We start from the raw sequence: 23,355 nt of genomic DNA on the forward strand, positions 1-23,355 counted from the left end.
AAAAAACAACTTCAGAATAAAACAAAATTAAAATATGCTGTATTTTAGTCATTATCAGCATGGTCAAATTTGTCAACACAACCTGATGACGTTTAGGTGCATTCGTTTTGTGTAACTGGTGTGTGCTTTGTATTGTATTTTATTATTGTACAATTCTGAACTTATAAAATACAGTATTTGACTTGTCCTTATAAGAATTTTGATTAAACTGTAATAAAAATATTTATTTAAAATGCAAAAACACTTCACTTTTAAGTTCATCAGCTCAAAAAGATTCATAGTTTTTTTTTTTTTAAGTTCTCTTAAATTTGGGGGGTTTACAGGGCCAGATCAAAAGTTGGATTATGCTTTAAATACACTTAATTTAAATTATTACAACTAGGTCACACTATTGTATGCTGTCAAGTATTATTGGGCGTAATTCTCTCATTTTAATAATTTGTACTTGATTTTTCTAAGTATGAAACACTTTGGCGATGGTTAGTGTTGTAAAGACCTGACAGCCTCTGACAGTGGACTCATCTCTGTGCTTGTCCTGTTGGACCTCAGTGCAGCTTGATACTGTTGACCATAACATTTTTTTACAGAGATTAGAGCATACTATAGGTATTAAAGGTACTGCACTGCAGTGGTTTGAATCATATTTATCTAAGAGACTCCAATTTGTTCATGTAAATAGGGAGTCTTCTTCACACACTAAGGTTAATTATGGAGTTCCACAGGGTTCTGTGCTAGGACCAGTTCTATTTACATTATACATGCTTCCCTTAGGCAGTATTATTAGAAAGCATTGCATCAATTTTCATTGTTATGCAGATGATACTCAGCTTTATCCATGAAGCCAGATGATACACATCAATTAGTTAAACTGCAGGAATGTCTTAAAGACATTAAGGCCTGGATGACCTCTAATTTCCTGCTTCTAAATTCAGATAAAACTGAAATTCTTGTACTCAGCCCCACAAATCTTAGAAACATGGTGTCTAACCAGATACTTACTCTGGATGGCATTACTTTGGCCTCCAGTAACACTGTGAGAAATCTTGGAATCATAGTCCCGTATCACCTCAATAGAGCACTTCGCTCTCAGACTGCTGGCTTACCTGTGGTTCCTAGTAGAATGGATACTTGATATTCTACATTAAACATAACGATGATGCACTGAGTATTCCTTCTTCACTCTCTGTGTTTATACCCCACTCTGCATTTAATCATTAGTTATTATTAATCTCTGTCTCTCTCCCCTCAGTCCCAACCGGTCGCGACAGATGACCCCCCCTCCCTGAGCCTGGTTCTGCTGGAGGTTTCTTCCTGTTAAAAGGGGGTTTTTCCTTCCCGCTGTCACCAAGTGCTGCTCATAGGGGGTCGTTATGACTGTTGGGTTTTCTCTGTATTATTGTAGGGTCTTTATCTACAATACAAAGCACCTTGATGTGACTGTTTGTTGTGATTTGGCGCTATATAAATAGAATTGAACTGAACTGAATTGAATTAGAACTGTATAACTAAAATTGTCATTACACCAAAAGGATTCACAATAGTGATATTAACACTATCTATTGAAAATTTGAAAAACCATAATAATTTAAAACATAATGTCCTCTTTAACTTGATTTGTTATGAGTTCTCTCTCTTTTTTGGCAAATCTGTAAAGTATAAAGTATGCAGGTGGACAGAGACAAACGTCTGAAGTTCTCTTTTGTTTGAGTAAAAAAAAGTAAAATCTGAAAACTTTCTAATTTAATAAAAATCAGTCTACTGTCATTACAAAGGAAGAACTGTTATAACTGTTATAGATGCAGAGATGTGTCAGTGTGGCTCCTTGGGGTTACCACCTTAAAACTGACAGTGACTCAGATCTCTGGCTCAGCTCAAATTACCAGTTCAGAAAAACAAGTCCCCCGGTGCACAACGCAGCCAAAAGGCATCAAACCTCTGCAGTTTCTGAAGAGCCACCCAGTGGGCCGGGTTGGACCTTTTAGTGTGCCGATTATGGCCCAGGGGGCCTTATGTTTGACACCCCTGGTTTATAGTGTCGTATTAAAAAAAGGTTCATGCCCATTTTTTCCATTAAACAACGGTCAATAAATCCCTCCAGCTTGTTGGCACAATCAATCGTGCTTCACAAGGGAAAATAAATGAGATCTTTTATGAGTGTGTGAGCTTTGGTCCAGAAGTATTTAAATATTCAGAGCTGAAAGAATGGACCCGCAGGGGGATTAAAAAAAAAACAAACTTTGTAGGACTTCACTGAAGACAATATGTTTGGCAGCGTGCCATGTTTGAATTATAAATGAGTCATAGAACAAAAAGCTTTTATGCCTTTTCAGTAGAACAACAGCCGACTCGATCCTTTATTTTCTGCAGATTTGGTATTCCGGTTACTCTCCTGATTAATGCTCCAATTGGCCAGAGCTTTGCATAAGTAATAATGTGGCCATTAGACTGTAAGACTAACCAGGAGGCTGCTCGCCAAACAGGATAAAGTCTCCATGTCAGGCTAAATTGGTGTTTAAAATAACTGCATTTTTACCAGACAGTAGAGGATTAGGTTGATGTGTTGCTTTAAAAACAGCAATCTTTCCTTTGTTGCCTCTCATGCTGTTCTTAATGCCCACGTACAGTCCATGGGCTTTTTCCAAAATAATAAAGGAGAATTGTATTTTAATTCCACTCCATTACAGCACGTTAGGTGGAATTTTTTCCACTTGATGCACTTTATAACATCAGTGAAGTGCCAAAGCAGCTAGAGTCAAAAACCTGTAAAACAACTGGGTTAAAGAAAACAGTATTCCACCATCAAAACACAGCAGCAGTCACAGTTTGACTAAATTACCCCATTAACCTCTTAAACCAGCGCACCCATTGTAGGTAACCGCATCGTGTACTTCATGGGTCATTTAACAGCTGCAAGGCACTGTTTCCCTTACAAATCTATTAATATGTAATTTATCAGTAATTGAGCCAGGGCCAGCCCAAATAACAAGGTTTTGAAATGGGTTTTTTTTTCTGTGCATAATGGCAGGCACGAGTGCAGAGGATTGATGCACTTTTAATACTGAAATGCAAACTAGCTCCCATTAACCTTCTGAAACTGTGAAAATGTGCTCTCAGGCCAACATTGGTCGCAATACTTTCAACTCGTGGTCCTATAATAACACCTCATGAGTAATTATTGGAGGAGTCCACAGACATGTGGTCAGTTTAAGTATAGATTTTTTTTTCAGTTTCTGTGGCTGATGAGGCACCAGCTTAGTCATAGCTGAAGATCTGTTAAATAAGAGCTCCTGAATATAGCACACAAAACATCGCACTTCTCAATCTGCTTTAGGTGTTGCGAATGTGACCGAGGTTTAATAAACACCTCATGAAGTATTTGTTCAAACTAATCATATATTTGTTAAATTGTAGTTGTTCAGTGGAATTAAGGCTGATTTGGGATAGCCCTAAACTACTGCTAGTCCATCCATGTTGTTTCTGTGGTCCTCCAGGTCACAGAATGTGACAGGTTGTTGAACTGACCACTACCAATTTTTTTTCCTCTAATTGCTTTATTGATCTTGTTTCCAGCTTAATAATGGCATCATTCAACTGCACTGACATCTGTTTGGACCTCATATTGATGTCCAAAGAGAAGTCCTTGAGATTTGTCAGGGAGCAATGAGGGTACAGGCCTCACCTGCCTGTGAAGCTGCTTGTCGGTCAGTTGCTTGTGAGAAGGGTTTAATAAAAGTATTGCAGCAAGTGTTTTATACATAGCCCCCCCCATTTTCAAACACTTGCTGCAATACTTTTTTTAAACCCTTTGAATTAGAGCTGGAAGCCTGCACTTCAGTCACTTCTGGACGGTTAAAATCCACCGTCATGGTGTGCAGAGGCAAAATGACAGTAACTGTGGGATTGTCCAAATGTGCATGGGTCTGACTGTAAAATCCTGTTTCAAGTGCAAGCTGAATGTTTAAATTAATGTCGTGATTGATTAAAAATGCAGGCACAATAACCGAGCCTGCTTTAACACATTCCCCTTGTTTCTGGATTCACTGGAACAGCTGCCCGTTTGCTTTCTAATCGCTGCTCTTTCTTCTTGTGTACTGAGATGGGCTGCAGTGCCTGAAATAAACTTTTGTAATTATGTAATCAGCGTGAAGCACCCGCTGTAGGCCTGTCCCGTCTCCAGAGTAGGACCGGTGCCGTTCAGCCCACTGCAGCCGCGGTAGGCTACTTCCGTTCCGCAGAGGGCGACAAGCACCAGCCAGCCAGCCTCGACTGTGGCGGAGGTCCAGACACAATAGAGTGGGTAAGTTTAATTAGCGAATAAAAAAAAAAAGATTATTTAATAGTCTTTATTTTTATTGTATTATTGACCAACGCGTTTGAAACGCCTGCGCGCGCGCGTTCAGCTGGAGTGGAAGGTTTAACAAGAAGAGCACGCGAACAAGAAGGTCGCGGTTATCACTCGGGCTCCGGCTATGTGCTGGAGCGCAGCTGTTGCTACCGGCTAGTTCCTGACGTGTTAAACGGTTCACTCTCACACTGACACCGGTAAGGTTAGTTTGACTTACGAGAAGGCGACGCGAGCATAAGCGATGCTGCACAGGCCCGACGTTTAAATGTATATTACTGCAGAAGGCCGCAGTCTTGCGAGTTGAAGTTGGGGTGAGTGAGGAGATTTACGGGGTGGGGGAGAAGGGTAGCAGGTAGCATTAGCTTTGTGCATTAAAAGGAGGTGGAGGTGGGTGGTGTCACCACCGATATAAACTTAGAAATTATCTGAATTTATCAGCAGTTGCTTCGCAGCAGGCAGCCTGGGGTTATGGCTGTGAAATTATTCATTTCAGTGTGCGCTTACAGCTAGCTAGCTAGCTCGCCTGCTAACGTTACCGTCACGGAAAACGTTAGCTAACGTTAAATCAGTCGTTACCAGCTTTGTTTGCACTCCCTCACGCGTACCCCTACAACCTGAACAGACGAGGAGGTAGTTGGTAAATATTTTTAACATGTACGTATAGTGTTTGTTGGGTTATTACGTAATCCAAAATACTTCAACTGCGTCCAATTAATCGAGTCGAACTTTAGTTTTCGCGAATTGACGCGAAATCGAGTTCGTGTCAACGTTCGCTTCACGCTGCGTCCCGAAAACCGATCAGCTGGTGTTCTCCTGAGGCCACGGTCAGTCAGAAACACGGCTTATCGACGCCCTTTCAGGGCAGCTGGGGCTGTATTGTATAAAAACACACCGCCAGGCTGCTGGTAAATACAGCAACAACAAAATAAATGACTTTAACCTCTTTTTGCTTGAGCCTCGTGGGAAAGGTGTGAAGAGTTCTTTGCTTTATGCCGGTCATATACGATAGACTGATGGAAAAACATCACTTTATTACTGAGGCTGGAATTTTAAAGAACATAAATAACTGTCCTGTAAAGTGAAATGAAATGCGTCGCACTGAGTTCAGTTGCTCGATCTTTCCACTCCACTCTTCCCACAGGATGATCCGGTTTATAAAGACAGTCTGTGTTAACTTGCTTGTCACCAGTTTGTCCATCTGTTATTCCTGGTCATTTTAAAATTAATTTTAAGCTTGAGTAAATTCAAACACACTTAAAACAAATAAAACAGGTGGCAGACCGGAACCTCATTGGTGGGTGCCAAGATTTTTTTTTTTTTGTGCAAGGTTGATCCTGTTTACTTAAGAGGAAAATGCACAGATGTCTCTTACTTCTGGTCATTTGATAAATAAATACACTCTTATTATATCTGCCATACGTTCCTTTAGTTAAAAACCTTCCCAGAAACTGAGTTTTCAGCTGCAAATGAGTTCAGTTTGAAGCTCTGTGTTCACTCCTCCATCAGCTGCTTTTCTAAACATCCACATGGATGTTTCTAAATAATGGAAGTGGTTGTAAACCGGCCGCTTGGAGGTCAAACTAATAGATGTCCCGGTCAGAAATGCTCTGAACCCGTTCTGCTTTCCGCCTTCAGGTTCCGGCTCTTCTCCAAACCAAACCGGTATGTCGGATGAAGACTCCCGTGCCAGCACCAGCTCTTCCTCATCGCCATCTTCTTCCAGCCAGACCAGACAGAGGGACACGTCTTGCAAGAAGAAGAGCAAAGCCAGCATGAGCAAGACTTCCACCAGCGCTAAACGGTAAAAACATAAAGCTGATTCTAATCTGTCAGCACAGGAAATGTCTTACGGACATCCCAGTAATTCTCTTTAATCTCATGTTTTTGATCACTTTTAAAATTCTGTGTGTTTACTTTTAGCAGTAAATTTCAGCATAATTCAAAGGAAGAAGTCCATTATAGACTCTTCTCCTTATATTAAAAAAAATTAAAAATAGCAGAAATTGCATTAATCCCCAAGTGAATATGTAACGCACATAGATAAGAGGGTCTGATTGATAAGCTCTGTGGTTTTTGGAGTTATTATTGCTGTGACTGATTGTGTCTTTGATGTGCAGGATTCAAAAAGAGCTGGCTGACATTACACTGGACCCTCCGCCAAACTGCAGGTGGGTTTCACTCTGTTACACCTGAATTTTCTACCTAGTGGTGAACTTTACTAGTAATAAACCCATCACTGTTTTTTTTCCTTTGATACCAGCTGTTGTAATATACACTACAGTAGCACTGTGCTCAAATCCAAATCTTAATTATGCCAGTCAACAATTTTTCAGAAGTTGTCTGCTTTGGATTTTGTTTTAAATCCAAACATAAATAAAAACAGCTGATTAGTTGCTGTTTCCAAGATATTTGTTATATTTGATACCTGTGTACGTTCTTTAGATGGAGCTTTAATCAGAAATGTAAGCTTCTGCTCTGTTTACAGTGGCTTCATATGATAATATTTCACCTTTTCTTCATTCTGTAACAATGTAAAAATCAGATCTCTTTATCGAGAAGAATTAATATGAAACATATTAGAAAGCTTTGCAGGGTTATTTCACCTGAAGTCACAAAAACGGGATTACTTCCTGCCAGGCCAGTTGGGATGTTGTGACATGGAGAAATTTTCATCATTTACCTGGAATATTATTAAATGTAGATATATGTGTGTGGTTGCTAAATGTCTGCATATGGATGTCTCCATTACAGATTTTACTGCTACTAAGAAGGTCAAATCCAGCATTTCTTACTTGATACAGTTCCAGTTCATACAAACCCAATTTCATCAAAACTGGATGAATAATTTAGGAAGAGTGGCCATCTGACAATCAGCACCACCTCTGTTTCAGCTCTTCTTACCAAAATTCAGGGACTGATTTCAGTTGAGACCTTCTGGTCTTAGAACGACCAGTTTATCAAAATTAGTAAAGTTAGACTGCATTTATTTTGGAAGCATTTTGACTGTTCATGTATATCTTAATATTTAATGTTGGGTGATACGAGCATCAAAATTAAAATGGTATTTGCGTAATATCACAATATTTTTGAGAAAACTCTACAAAGAAATACGTAATAATAAAGAAAATTACATTCCTTGGCATTAAGCCCTGTATTTTATAGTCTTGTTTAATTCATCGGTCAGTTTCTTTGAGATCAGTGGAAAGAAAATAAACATTTAGGCATTTATTTCACTGCACGTTGGACCTGAAGGCAAATTAGTGCATGTTTAACGAACTAGACGCACCAGTGCAAACATTTAAAAAACCTTTGTGAGTAATCGGTCGGTGACGTTTCGTGTTGATGTTTATTACCTTTTTTCAATTCAATTCAATTCAATTCAATTCAATTCAATTTTATTTATATAGCGCCAAATCACAACAAACTGTCGCCTCAAGGCGCTTTGTATTGTGGGTAAAGACCCTACAATAATACAGAAAAAACCCAACAGTCAAAACGACCCCCTATGAGCAAGCACTTGGCGACAGTGGAAAGGAAAAACTCCCTTTTAACAGGAAGAAACCTCCAGCAGAACCAGGCTCAGGGAGGGGCAGTCATCTGCCGCGACCGGTTGGGCTGAGGGGAGAGAAAGACATGCTGTGGAAGAGAGCCAGAGATTAATATCAATTAATGATTAAATGCAGAGTGGAGTATAAACAACGTAAATAAGGTGAATGAGAAACAGTGCATTATGTGAACCCCCCAGCAGACTAGGCCTATAGCAGCATAACTAAGGGATGGTTCAGGGTCACCTGATCCAGCCCTAACTATAAGCTTTATCATAAAGGAAAGTTTTAAGCCTAATCTTAAAAATAGAGAGGGTGTCTGTCTCCCGAATCCAAGCTGGAAGCTGGTTCCACAGAAGAGGCGCCTGAAAGCTGAAGGCTCTGCCTCCCATTCTACTCTTAAGTATCCGAGGAACCACAAGTAAGCCAGCAGTCTGAGAGCGAAGTGCTCTGTTGGGGTGATATGGTACTATGAGGTCTTTGAGATAAGATGGTGCCTGATTATTCAAGACCTTGTATGTGAGGAGAAGAATTTTAAATTCTATTCTAGATTTAACAGGGAGCCAATGAAGAGAAGCCAATATGGGAGAAATATGCTCTCTCTTTCTAGTCCCTGTCAGGACTCTAGCTGCAGCATTTTGGATCAGCTGAAGGCTTTTCAGGAAGCTTTTAGGACAGCCTGATAATAATGAATTACAATAATCCAGCCTAGAAGTAATAAATGCATGAATGAGCTTTTCAGCATCACTCTGAGAAAGGATGTTTCTAATTTTAGAAATATTGCGCAAATGCAAAAAAGCGGTCCTACATATTTGTTTAATATGTGCATTGAAGGACATATCCTGGTCAAAAATGACTCCAAGATTTCTCACAGTGTTACTGGAGGCCAAAGTAATGCCATCCATAGTAAGTATCTGGTTAGACACCATGTTTCTAAGATTTGTGGGGCCGAGAACAAGAATTTCAGTTTTATCTGAATTTAGAAGCAGGAAATTAGAGGTCATCCAGGCCTTAATATCTTTAAGACATTCCTGCAGTTTAACTAATTGATGTGTGTCATCTGGCTTCATTGATAGGTAAAGCTGAGTATCATCTGCATAACAATGAAAATTGATGCAGTGCTTTCTAATAATACTGCCTAAGGGAAGCATGTATAATGTAAATAAAATTGGTCCTAGCACAGAACCCTGTGGAACTCCATAATTAACCTTAGTGTGTGAAGAAGACTCCCCATTTACATGAACAAATTGGAGTCTATGAGATAAATATGATTCAAACCACTGCAGTGCAGTACCTTTAATACCTATAGTATGCTCTAATCTCTGTAATAGAATGTTATGGTCAACAGTATCAAAAGCTGCACTGAGGTCCAACAGGACAAGAACAGAGATGAGTCCACTGTCAGAGGCTCTAAGAAGATCATTTGTAACCTTCACTAATGCTGTTTCTGTACTGTGATGAATTCTGAAACCTGACTGAAACTCTTCAAATAAACCGTTCCTCTGCAGATGATCAGTTAGCTGTTTTACAACTACTCTTTCAAGAATCTTTGAGAGAAAAGGAAGGTTGGAGATTGGCCTATAATTAGCTAAGACAGCTGGGTCAAGTGATGGCTTTTTAAGCAGAGGTTTAATTACAGCCACCTTGAAGGTCTGTGGTACATAGCCAACTAATAAAGACTGATTGATCATTTTTAAGATTGAAGCATCAATAATTGGAAAGACTTCTTTGAACAGTCTAGTAGGAAGCAGTAAATACTAGTTTCCAATTACAGAGTTGCACCATGTGGACATTTAAAGGCTGTTTACACAAGTTAAGCTTTCTCTCATACTCTGAGCCAAAAATCTTCCTTCAGCAGCTCTTAGACCCACCAAACCTTCCTGTAGTATTTCTGCCTGCAGGCTGAGGGCTTTACCGAAAGGTTTGTTCATTCAACAGCTACGACTTGATTTATTGAGCTTTTTTCGGCCCTGGAAACATCGTGAAAATGGACTTTTTCTGTTGACTGAACTCTGATTTATGGAGTGATGTCCAAAGTCCTTTTTTTTTTTTTTTTTTTTTAACTTTACTGCTGTATTTATTAGCGAAATGAAACAAAACATGTTTATAACTACTAAATACTAGTTTCTAACTAAAAATGTATGAATTATTCAGCCCTGATGAGTTTACAGCTCATCAGGGCTGAATAACTTTTTCATGTACTCTGAGCCAGAACTCTTCACTTGAGGCGCTGCGCGCACACCAAACCAGTTTTAGTCTTTATTCTGAGAGGTTTCACGTTTACAGTCTATAACGTGATTTTACCCACAGTAAATGTACCACTTCAGATAGTGGGGAAAACACAGCAGATTATTTAATAATGCCGTTCCTAAATAATAAAAGTAGGGTTTAAGCACCTTTATGCACAGCTGTGATCAGAAAGACTGTCCTTAAAACTGGAGTAGTTTGAGTTCAGCCTTTGCCTGCGGTGTCCTCGGGCAAATCACCAAGGCCCTCGGCGCTCCAGGTGGCTGCTCGGCAGCTGTCCGACCTCTGACCTCTCTATGAAACGAGGGAAAAAAGAGCGAGAGGAATCTGTCCCACTGTGGCTCCGAAAATCAGACAAACAGCCTCAGGCCACAGATCGTCACACGAGTGAACTCCGTCTGGATGTTTGCTGATAAATGAAAGGAAAAGAAACTGGTGATAATTTACAGCTGCAGTCTAAAAAAAAAAAAAAAACAGGTGGTTTCTACTTTGACTTTAGTTATTACTGCTGAAACTTTCCAGCGAACATCAGCTTCAGCCTCCTTCAGGCTTCAGACAGAAGCTGGTCAGTTTCATTCTGCTGTCTCTGATTCCCAGCTGTTTTCACACATTTCACAGGCAGGAGGATCCGGTCAGGATATTTTAAACACATACTCCTCCTCACATGTGGCAAACGGCAGAAAATAATCTCCTTCAGACACGTTCGCATTACTAAAAATGCCATGTGTTTAGAAATGTTTCAACCTGTTTACTGAATCAGACGTGTTTGCTGCAGGGACGCACAAGCGTGTGATTTATGCAACGCAGTCGTCACCTAAAACCTGATAATTGGTTATATTTTTCTCCTTTGATTGTTATTCAGTAGTTTCATTGTGCAGATATAATACAGAAAACGTTTGTAGTACTTTTATCCACAAGTTAAAAAGCAGCTGCAGATGTTGTCTGTGTGGTTAAGGCAGGAAACAAACTGGTTACACAGATCATTTTAAAAAAAATCACTGCACATCTTTCTCAGAAGCATTAAGTGAAGATCATTTTTAAAGGTCTCGGTTCAATTACGTAAACTGTGCAGTGAGTGCGGACACTGAAGGATAACCAAAATGACATGAATGGGTTTGTAATTTTATAGATTTAGAATACAAGCTTAATTGAATCCTTGGCATTATATGATAATCTGAATATTGCTGTGGGTTTTTATTTCACTTTAACAGCAAACCTGCGGTCGTGTGAGCAGAAAATTGCTTCTAAGCCACTAATTCTGTTTTATTCTTAGGATACAGAATTGGGCTCCATAAGTGCCCATAAAGTACTTTTATAGTAAAATAAAAATAAATTACTTCTAGCACAGTTATATATTTCTATAATATTTAATAGATGACTCAATCTCATTTTGCATCATTTATGCACCGCAAATGAGTAAAAAAAAAAATGCTTACGGCTAGTTTTTAGTAGCTATTAGACTAAAATCATGACTTTTACATAGTTTTTCTGTCTTCATTAAGTTTTAACAGATGACTTTACATGACAGGGACAGTAGTGGTGGTAAAAGGTGTATAAATAACACTTGTACTGCTAAGGAAAGGTACAGGCTTGTGAAATTAGAGCTATTAACAATAACTGATTATTTATCTGTCTGTTACAGGTGACAGGTTCACCTCTTATGGGCTCGACACACGGGGAGCGACGTCGCTCGCTCTCCATTCATTTCCTATGGAGCTTGTGCGATGAGGCGACAATCGCTTGCCCTCCTCCAACTAAGCGACCGGCGACGTTCGTGCATGTGAAATTTCAAGCTCGTACACGTAGACGTGCACACGCGACCAGGCGACGCGACACAACAAAGTTGGAAAATGTTCTACTTTTGTCGCTGTCGCGTGGCACTAAACCAATCAGCAAGAGTTTCATTGACTGACCAATGAGCGAAGAGTATGCTACACACTGCAGTCTGCAACCACTTTCAGCAGAAAGGAAAGCATCGTTTTAGCTGTGTTTGACTTTCCTATATTATATGACACTTCACGCAGTGATTATCGAGTTAAACATAAAAGGCAGCCATATGAGAACGTGTTGGTGCAAGACTAACGTTAAACAGACGGATAGAGAGGACTTTTGTGCTAATATAGGATGAACGCGAGGTTGTCTTTTTCTTTTGTAGAAGAGACTTAACAGCAAGATTTCTGTCAGTTCAAATAAAATCTTCAGACTCCTCATCTTTATTGCCGTGTCTGACACGGACTGCTTTTAAAATGTCTAAATCCCTCCAGTTTCATAACCAATCACATTTCTTGGAGACGAGTGACGTAAGAGCGCGATTCGCAAAGCTGCCATCGCTATCGCGTCCCGTGTGTTCGGTTTCACCCCAGTGGCGATGCGACCCATTCGTCGCTGTCGTTTGTCGCTCCCCGTGTGTCGAGCCCATTACTCTGCAAATTGAGCTTTCAGTTTAGAGAAAAGCAGCAAATCCTGCAGTGAAGAGGCTGAAATTTTCTGGCTAAATCCACCTCGTTCAACAACGAGAGTTCATAAAATCTAAGTTATGGTAGAGTACTCGGCTGCGCTGCCTCCTGTCCTAAAAGATATTTGTTGTTTAAACAACACTGACTGTTTTAAAGGTCCTTTTTGGACATACTTTATATAACAGACATATTCAGACTGTGCGTCATCTTGCTTTAACACATGGAAGAGGGGGTGGAGTCCAGTTATCTTAATCCAAGGTAGTTCAAACAGATCGTATCCTGTATGATGGCAAAACGAATCTGTCTCCTGCGGGTGGACGGTACTTTGAGGCTGAATAGCAGCGTGGAAATAAAATCTCAATTAAAATTCATCCACTTGGAAGTCAGAGCCTTTCATCTGTCACGTTTGCAGTTGTATCTTTTAACATCTAGTTAATTAGCTCTGACTGTGCTCCCTGGATCGATACCACGTGTTGTCGTTGGCAGTGAAGCTTTGTGCTAACTTTGATTAAAAACGTACAGACGAGTGAAAGATCTGACACTGCCCGCCTTCCCCCGCCATGTCCCAGGAGCATTCGATCAATACTGTTATTATGTCCTGTAGTGATGAACCCCAAGGGGTTCACGGACGCATGTTCTGCATGTCAGAGGGAGAGAGGCTGGGCTGCTTTGAGGAAAAATCAATATAGATTACAGATCATGAGGCAGAGACACGTCACCGGGGATTTGCTCTGATTTCTTCTGAATGATCCACAGGGGGAACAGCTTTGACCGTCCATGTTTGAAGGAAAGATATACAAGTGTAGTGTTTTGGTTTTGTTACTGGAATTTACAGATGTTTTCTAAACGCGTCACAAGTGATGATGTTGCAGTTTTTAAGAGAACGGCTGAAAGGATGCGCTGGCTGAATGTGTGCGATTGCGGCTTTCTTGACAAATGCTCATCTGTTCTCTTCCTCCTTTTCCATCTCCTCCTCCTCCGCGCACACGCTGTCACTTGGCACATCTTCATTGATAAGATATTGAAACTTAAATTGAATGTTTGAGCTGCCCTTTTGTAAAAATTTGGAGACTGTCAATAATCATTGGCACCAATGATAAATTAGATAATAAATAAATTAACTGTTTTTCCAGGCTCATATGGATCTAGTTTTTTTTTTTTTTTTTTTTTTCTTCAGACATAAACTGGAAAATTATTAGTAAGATGACAAAAATCATTTATTTAAATAGTAAAACTAAATAAAATGGAAAGTGTTGCAGCTCAAAGATGTTTTCTGTTCATTCTTAAAGCTTTAAAAAAAAAAAAGAAATTGTAAATGTTTTATTTGGGTGGGGTTTCCATTTAACGACCCGCGGCAGGCAGGGTGACATTTATCATCAGCTTCGGTTCTTCTGCTTCCTGACGCCTTCTTCAGGGCGCTGCCAGTAAACCTGAATTGTGATGTGATTCATGGTGTTTTATACACACAGTACCTGAATGAATGTGACTTTGATACTGTAGTACACGCTGCTTTGATCACTGCCGCTGATGCACATCCACCGTGAACTGCTGGAGTTTCAGTGTGTGGGTGTTGCCCCTCCGACTGCATTTGCATCGGTGTGTCTGCTGCGTGGATGTCGCCTGTTTGCAGATGAGATTTGTATCACCAGAATGTTTTTTTTTTTTTCCTCCCTCGTTATTATTGATGTAGTATGATAAATACCAGAAATGACCAACAAAAATGAGAGCATGCATTATTTAAAATGATTCACGGCACAGCAGCGGATGAATAATGTATTTTAGGCTTTTTGGAGGGGAAACAGAAAATATAATAAACTAAATGTATCTGGACATTTTAAGGTGATTTTGTGGATTTACTAGAACACAAATCCAGTCTAAGTGAAGTTAATCTTTCTGATTGCAGCGCTGGTCCGAAAGGAGACAATATCTATGAGTGGAGGTCGACCATCCTGGGACCGCCGGGATCTGTGTACGAGGGAGGCGTCTTCTTCCTAGATATCGCCTTCACAAACGACTACCCCTTTAAACCCCCGAAGGTACTGATACACACTAATATCACCTCATGTCTGTTACTCGGCCTCACAAACAGGCAGCAGGTGTTGGGACTGAAACTGTTTCAGGTACACGGTTCAATCTTAGAGAACATCAAACCTTCTTTGGACCATATCCGTGATAAGAAATACAATATTTATTCAAAAAGTTGGGAGGTTCCTGTGTTACTGCAGCCAAAACATTACACACAGCAAAACCTGAATAAATATATAGCTCAATAAATATAATCCAGTAAACTAAACCAAAGAAAGGAGCCCATCTAAATATAAGTAATAAAATAAATTAAAAGTACATGCTGTGCTAAAAAGCTGAATACAGTACAATGAAGTGGTTTTATAAAGTGAAATGGCTCAGATTCAATTCATTAATATAAAAAGTTTATGAAATATAGTTTAAAAAAAAAAGCTGCAGGTGTCATCTCATATTAAAGTGTAACAGTAACAGTGTTGCAGGGTTGAAATGAACATCTGTTAATATCTGTTAAATGTTTCATTGTCAAGTTTGCTTATCAGACACCAAGATGGAGCAATATTAGCTATTTATTTTATTTATCCCCATTTCTCTCTCTGCATATGTCTATATAATCTAAATCTCTCTTTATATACATATAAAAGTAAACAAGAAAAGTGGAACAAACAGAAATGAACAGTTCGTTCTTTTTAATAAACACAAACTCAAAGGAATACATTTTTTTATATAAATTTCCAGAAAAAAAGGGGAAAACTCAAAGAATTAAAAATTAAACCAAAGAAATGCATCATTTACTAGAAGAAAAAAAAATTATTCACATCGACTTCCAGTTAAATCAGCATCCCCACAAATTTCCAAAAATGTGTCAGTGTTTATTTTTGTTGTTCAGTTTCAGACGGCGTGGGTTTCACTTTATTTTTGAATCCATTGTGAAACAGAGGCAACAGTGTTCACTCACTCAGACCACATTTGACCAGTTTAACAAAGACTTACACCAACAGCATAATCTATATATTTTGTTTTATTTCACCTCGATTTGTGAGCACACAAAATCTAGTTTTTGAATTTTACCGCGGCATACTGAAATGTTTTTCACACCGAGTTTTAGTTTCCTTTAATAACCTTTCATAAAGACACAGTACAGTTTCATAACACCATCAGACTTTACAAGAAATCTGGAGTTTCATTTAAAAAAAAAAAAACTCCCTAAGGGGCGCTGTGGCTTTCAGTCATTACTCAAACACCGTATTAGGAGTGTGTTGGGGTCTTTTTTTTTAAGCTGCAGATTTAGTGCTCTATCAGAAGAAGTTTTAATAACGTATAAACTCTTCAGTACAGCTCACAAACCCTCTGAATGTGAATATCACCAGTTCTTGTTTTCAAGCAGTGAAACGATGCTTCAAGCTTTAGTAAAACATGGAAATCTTTGTAGACTAACATACTAACTAATATACCCTCTGCTTTAGCTGCAGTCCCCAGGCAGGTACACACCACATTAATACTATGCACACATGGCTTAAAAAGCCTCCAGCCCCGCTGCAAAAAACACAAACACATCACGAAACCTTTTGTTTGCCAGACGGCTCTGACCCGGCTCTGCTTCTCCTGCTTTTGTCGAACAGCACAGCAGCTCGTCATGGTCACATTTAACATCTAAAATTACTGCCTAATTATCCCAAACACAGTGTAAAAAAAACAAGTGGATTGAGTCCAGAGTTCTGGGAAATCTGTGCCTCTTTTTTTTGTTTGTGCTAATGCAGTTTGTAATTTCATGTTTCCTAAATGGAAATGTTTTCCTTTTCCAGCCTGTAACTGCTTCTTCATCTGCTGACTCTGGATCATCATCATCATTTAGTTTACGCGAATGGTTCGTTTGTTTGTCCCCACAGAATTATTTGGACTAATTAAGCAGCGCTGTGTAACAAATAGAGTCACAGTGGCGACAGTGAAAACGTTCGTCCCAGCAGATAAAACAAAACAGATAAATAATATTTACCTAAACAGCAGTGGGAAAACAACCTGTTCTGAGCACGGCACTTATACATAATTTACATGTTTATGAGGTTTGTTTTTCATAAAAACAAACATCTGGTCCACGTGTTCGAGTATAATTTAATTATTGTTTTTTTTTCTGTAAATATCCCCAGTTAAAGGCAAAAGTCACAATCAGCTGTAAACACATTCCTGAGAATCGCAGCAGCTTTGCTGTGTGTGTGTGTGTGTGTGTGTGTGTGTGGTTTGTGGGCAGGCACACATTAAGCTGACTTCATCAGACACCTGATCTTGAATTTTACACCTTTTCTGCATCACTTTATGATGGAGTTCAGCACAGAGCAGCTGCTTTTCCATTTATTTTGGTAGCAGAATAAAAACTGTCTCACCTGAGCTCCCCAGACTCACCTGATTTATTTTCTATTGTATTCTGTACAGTAAATGCAGCCTATTTAATGAAGCCATGCAATATTTTACCTTCATACTATGAACAATTTCCAAGTTACAGGCCCTCCAAAAGTTACTTTTACCCACAAAGAATGGCGGCTGTTAGATGAGCCTCGTATCAAAATGTAGATAAAGTGAGACCTTCCCTGCAGCTTGTTCTGAGCACCTGTCAGTAACAAGTTTACCAAAACACACTTTCTGAAGTTGTCTCCAGTGAATTATCATAAAACATGCTGGTGTCTGTTGCTCTATGCTACAGACATTCAGTTAGTGCAGTTTTGCTACTGAACAAAATGATTTATGAACAAAAACATTTTGTCTTCAGGTTGTGACACTCGGAGTGGGTGCAAAACCGATTTGGTGGCATTTTTCCTGCTTTTTTTCCATGTGGATTTGTTCTGTATGTAAGACGATATGTGGGCTCAAAAATGCTGGAAAAAATAAGGCGAAATAAAAAAAGTCAGGCCTCTAACTCAAAGTGTTTGGTGTTTAGGGGCATGGCTGCGTTAAATACAATAAAGCTGACTCTGAGGGGTCAGGGGCAGCAGTAGTATCCACACCTTCTTAATCTTCCCCTAAAAGCATCGACGTCCCGCTGAGACGCTTTGTTTCCCATGACTTTTATTTCTGATGATTCATTTACTGTGTGCGTTTTTTTTCTCTCTCTGTAGATTAGATTTGCAGTGCCCGTGAGGCACGATGCAGCGTGACAAATACCTGAGATGACCATCAGAGACAAAACCAGACTTTCATTCTTGGAAATCTGAGTCACGGCCGCAGAAGCAGATAAATCAAGTGTTTCAGCTCTTTGGGGGGAAAATGAGTATTAAACATTATACGCCGAGATAAAAATAAATACCCAGATTTCCTCCAAATGTTTTCGACACTTCAATTGTTCCGTGATAATTTGCGTTCAGTATTGAAATGGAACATTTACTGTAAATGACTCACTGTTTATGGTTGATTGATGTACTGATAAGTACAGAAGTGTGTTTTCCTTCCAACACATGATGTGTGTCTTTTCATCCACCAGGGGGCTTTTTCTCTGCCACAGTAGTTTCACCGCAGTCCAATATTGACAGAAAGATAACATTTTTATCACATCCTGGGCTGTACGACTGCTTCATTTTGTTTTAAATAACACAGTAATACATGACTGACTCTGTACTTTAGTCTGCATTTCTTGTGACTGTTTGTGTGTTTTTCCATGCGTCATGTTTGTGTCTGCAGGTAACTTTCCGTACGAGGATCTATCACTGCAACATCAACAGTCAGGGGGTGATCTGTCTGGACATCCTGAAGGACAACTGGAGCCCCGCCCTCACCATCTCCAAGGTGCTGCTGTCCATCTGCTCCCTGCTCACAGACTGTAACCCAGGTAAGCAACATCAGTACTGAAAAAGTGACTGAGGTGTGAGACTGTAACAGCAGCAGTGATTAAGTCTTGATTATTTGGCACAATTATTCATTAAGAAACATGCATTTATTTTATTGAACTTTAAATGTAGTCTAATCCCAATGAAAACGAAATAAATGGAGAAAAAACGGATTTGTTGAATAAAATGGGGTCATTGAGTGGGGAGTTTTACCCAAACAAGTTTGTTTCCATTGAAAATCCCAATTCAAGGGCACCTGCCTGTCCCTGCCACCCATGACTTCAGCTTAATTTATACTCGTGCGCTGACTCCATGTAGCATCTATGACGTATCCTACAGAAGTGTGCAGTATTTACACTTGTGCATGCTGTGGCTGTTACTCTGCAGTTTCCCCTCCAAAACTGTAGCTGATGGTGGAGTTTCTCTCTTTGAGTCGGTCCGTTCTCTTTCAGCTGATGGTGGCAGAAGTCGCCAGAAATGTGAGGAAGTACCGAATGGGCCATTTTTAAGGAGATACACGTCAGGTTCTGTTGTCGATTTAACTCAAGGATAAATCCTGCATTACGTGTCTGAAGAGAACTTCACGGTAGCCACGCAGAGTAATGGAGGCTAATTGAGCTTTTACAAACACAGTGAAACCGAGAAGGGTAACACAAACAGGAAATGGAGACAGTTTGTCTTCAAAACAAAAGTTGTGCCTTTTGAAACGTGTTGGCTGCAGAACCGAGGCACAACTTTTACTCTAAAGGTCCGTTTCTGGTTTATGTTGAACTTGTTGAAGTTTCACTGCTGCTGGGCTAATAGCAAGTATCTGCAGATACATGTGAAAAACTACATGCACACAGCTACAGGCTGCGTTACGTCCAATGGCACACCACCGCAAGCAGACTGGTGAAACCCTCAGATCTGGAGATGAAGGCAGGCGCAGACGTTAATGATCATTTTACAGGTTTATCCTCCTGAAAGCTTTCACTGCTTCTGCACAGCAAGTGGCTTTAAACTTTCAGGGAGTGTGTAGCTCTCTGATTTCTATCTAGTTATAAGTGCACCCCTTCCCTTTACAGCACCGAGCGTTTATTCCTCCTTAAAAGTTCAAACTCACGCTGAAAGTAAAAGCTGTGGAAGGATCCTTAATGGTCACCCTGTCAGGATCCCTCCCTGTTGCTTTGGCTCTCCGTTGCCCCGTGGCTGCCATGCAGGTTTCCCGAGGTAATAAAACAAAATGTTTTCATAATCACTGGAAGCCAAAGGGTAATTAAGATTAAAATTAGATGAATGGCTCTACCCTAATGCGTGTCATGGCGGTTTTATTAGTATCTTAGTGTGAGACTGTGATTGTGTTTGATGAATAGCAGCACAGTTTCCACCCGGCTGCCTCAGGTCATGCATTTTAAAAATGAGGCTCTGCGAAGTCTTCTTTTCATCACATCCTGCTGCAGCAGTCACCGCATTTTCTTTGTGTTACATTGTATCTTGTTTGTTGCAGCCACGGGCTGTTGTAGTCTTGTTGTGAGAAATCATACAAATCTTAGTCAGGAGCTCCATGTTAACTGCAGGTGGACGTGTCTCACCACCGTTTGACAACCATTTGAGTTGATGACCCCGTATTTTTACCACATACTTTCCACAGCCGTGACCTCTGATCTCATGTGACCCAAAAGCTGCACGATGTAAACGCGCCTTAATGGGTCAGATTTTTGTGTGTTCAGAGTGGAGTAGGCCGCACACGTTTTACTGATTCGTTAGAAGTGAGGCCAACCTGTTTGAAGGACAAAAGAAGGGCTGTAATTTAGTTTTTTGAAACATCAAGGCAGGTTGTGTTCAGACTGACGTGCAGTTTTAGAAATGTGATCTGAGTTCCAGCCGAGGCCCCTAAACGCCACCTAAGCAGCACGTACACGATTTTGTAAAACAGGAATGTTTACCTTTAGTTTGAGTAAACGACGTGCTCATATACACACATTTCATTAAAAGGAAACTTCTTACAACAGGCGTCACATTTCTAAACAGTTTAATTTGTATCTTATTTGTACTGTACATGCACACTGTGGTGAAATGAAGCAGTTTATAAGTTAATGTTTTACAGTGGTACCAGCTGGTATGGAACGGGTACAAGCCGACCTGCAAGTTGAAATAAATTTTAGGGAGCTCTAGAAGTTTCAAAAAGTATAATTGTGCCATGGTTTTTATTTTTTATTAAGCTGATATTTAAGGGTTTAAATATCAAAACAAAGAATATATTTGAATGTACTGTAAAAGTGTTCTAACAAGCTTCTTTGTGTCATGAATCGAATAAATAATTTGGAATCGTATCAGATAAACTCAAACTTTCTTCTGTTCCTGCAGCTGATCCTCTGGTGGGGAGCATCGCCACCCAATACACCACTAACAGAGCAGAACATGACCGAACAGCCAAACAGTGGACAAAGCGATACGCCACATAAACCCACAGAGGACAGCAGGAGGGGGGCTGAGGGGACGCTGGGTTGCTTGTTTTGGGGGGAGGGGGTGTTATTTCTATCTCAGATTTTTAGTACTTTATTGTCTGGTATATTTTTTGCTTCCTGATTAAGTTATCTCCAGAAACATGGTAATAAAGGGAACACAATGGAAAGGAAGTGATGTCTGACTCTTTCTTTAAACGTTAATTGAAGGCTGGATTCCACATGCGCACCCCCCCCCCCCCGCATGTCGCAACCTGCAGACATTGTAAAAATATTTGTGAAGGAACAAGAATGCATCACGAAGCACACATCACAGCATTTATAGCCTGAGACAATGCTCCTCCCAAGATAGACCTTTAAAATGTTTGAGCAACACACACAAGCTGCACAATAAATAAACACAAAACTCAGAACTGAAGGCAAACAGAGGAGTAACACAGTGACGCAGCACACTGGACTGCAGTACTGATCCCTCTTGGAAAACTGGTACATTAGGGGACTCCAATAATCTGGTGACCTGTTCAGCATTTATAAACTAATTTAGTTGAAAACTCATGTGCACAGTGTTTATATGCTAAATAACTGCTTAGCCACACATTTAGTTACACATTTAGCATTTTTAAGCTCGGCTGTTTAGAAGAATAAGTCGAGGTATTCATAGCTATGGTGTCGGCATCTGTTCAAGCAGTATTCTTCCACCGTGGTGGGTGAGAGTTGACTGGTTTTATTATTTTAATAACCTTTATTTAACCATGTTTGTTCCATTGAGGTCCAAGATCGCATTTGCAAGGGAGACCTGGCAGCACATAAAGTTAACACAAAATTACACAAAGAGAAAAAGAATACAAATAATTGAATTTTCAAAATTAATAGTCTTCTTAAATACAAAATGCCATTTCTATCCCAATAACCTCGACAGTAAAAAGTTCCTGTTTGTTTCTGTTCGGTGGTTCGTGTTGGTAATTAGGGCCCGAGCACGAACTGTGCGAAGGCCCTATTGTAATTGCTTCGTTTATTATTTTTATTTTTATTTTTATTATTATTCAGGCAAATGAATTGGCTTTTTGGGGGCTTTATCATATTCAAAAACTCATGAAACTTTGCACATGCGTCACACCTGGTGAAAATTTAAGTATTTTAATGGGCTCGGGCAAGGGCGCGCCCAAATGGCTCGCTAGCGCCCCCTAAACTGGAGCCCCACCGCTGTGTTTCACGTACATGAATGAAACTTCATACACATGTATATCATGTCCAGGCGCACAAAAAATCCTCTTGGAGCCATGCCCTAAACCCAACAGGAAGTCCGCCATTTTGAATTAATTATGCAAATTTGGCGATTTGCAGCCCTCACACTTTTTCTAATAACTCAGAGGTTTTAGACGTTATCATCTTCATATTTGGTTTGTCTAACCTACACCCCCAGGGGAATCTAAATCTCGAAAATGGTGAGTTTTTGCCAAGGGGGAGGGGTCCTTATGCCCCTTTGAACTTTGATCATTCGCCATGAAATTTTGATTGCCTCTCATTCATACCTACATGATCCAATGTGCATCAAACTTCTCCAGTAGGATGAGGGTGCCCCCCTGAACACATACATATGACAATATTTAATATCAGTCGCAGCGCCACCTAGTGGGAACAGGAAATGTCATATTTTACACTTGGAGGTCCAGCTCCAAGGTGGTTTAGCAGAACCATCTCAAATTTCACCTGGAAAGCCTTAAGAAGTTGGACTTACTGTGTTTTCAAAACTGTGAGTTTTTGGCAAAAGGGCGTGACCCTTATGGGACGGCAAAGTTCGATGATTCGCCATGAACACAAAAATGGCTGTAACTCAAAGCCAACTTGCCCAATCTGGCTCAAACTTCAGTGGTGTGATAAGCATGCTGCCCTGAACACACTCATATGCATAAAGTCCATAAACGTTAGAGCGCCGCCTAGTGGCAGCTCGGAATATCTTAAAATAGCAAGTTTTTTGAGTAGCCCCGGAGCTACGTTTTATCTACATGTATGAAAATGTACATGCTCATGTAACATACTAAGACGTACAAAAAAGTCTCTTGGACCCATACCCTAAACCCTACAGGAAGTCGGCCATCTTCAATTGAAGGTGTCAATTTTTGCGATTTCCACGCCTGCTATTTGAACGAACTTGTCCTAGGGCATTTCACCCAGTGACACCAAATTGGCTCCAGATCATCTACACAAGTAGCCCATCAAAAGTTATTCAGGGTTTTGTAGAATATTGAACGGTGTTGCCATGGCAACCCTCTGAATTTGGACTTTTTTCAATTTCAAATTCACAGAGATTCTAAACATCAGCCCCTGGGCTGTGCTTTCTCTATGTACCTGAAAATGTGCCTGCTGATGTAAGATGCTAACATCTACAAAAAACTCTCTTGGACCGATAGCCCAAACCCAACAGGAAGTCAGCCACGTTTACTTTAAAGTGTCATTTTTGCAGCATTTTTCGCCTTTTTC

The 23,355-nt window shown here is 40.0% G+C and overlaps 1 protein-coding gene across 5 annotated transcripts; it reads left to right on the forward strand.

Annotated features, from left to right (window-relative positions):
* The first annotated feature begins 4,141 nt into the window (after positions 1-4,141).
* On the forward strand, positions 4,142-21,048 carry LOC115793803 (ubiquitin-conjugating enzyme E2 E1-like). Of its 5 annotated transcripts, none has more exons than XM_030748922.1 (6): positions 4,142-4,297; positions 5,981-6,146; positions 6,463-6,513; positions 14,497-14,629; positions 18,285-18,432; positions 20,777-21,048. In XM_030748922.1, the coding sequence occupies exons 2-6, from the start codon at positions 6,010-6,012 to the stop codon at positions 20,872-20,874; spliced, it is 567 nt and encodes a 188-aa protein (XP_030604782.1). In that variant the 5' UTR covers positions 4,142-4,297; positions 5,981-6,009; the 3' UTR covers positions 20,875-21,048. The 5 variants fall into 5 exon arrangements, with proteins under 5 accessions (XP_030604782.1, XP_030604785.1, XP_030604784.1 ...); XM_030748925.1 differs by having other exon boundaries at positions 4,168-4,293; XM_030748924.1 differs by lacking the exon at positions 4,142-4,297 and adding an exon at positions 4,406-4,542.
* The last annotated feature ends 2,307 nt before the right edge of the window (positions 21,049-23,355 follow it).

This window comes from Archocentrus centrarchus, chromosome 16, assembly GCF_007364275.1.
Source record: "Archocentrus centrarchus isolate MPI-CPG fArcCen1 chromosome 16, fArcCen1, whole genome shotgun sequence".
NCBI lineage: Eukaryota > Metazoa > Chordata > Actinopteri > Cichliformes > Cichlidae > Archocentrus > Archocentrus centrarchus.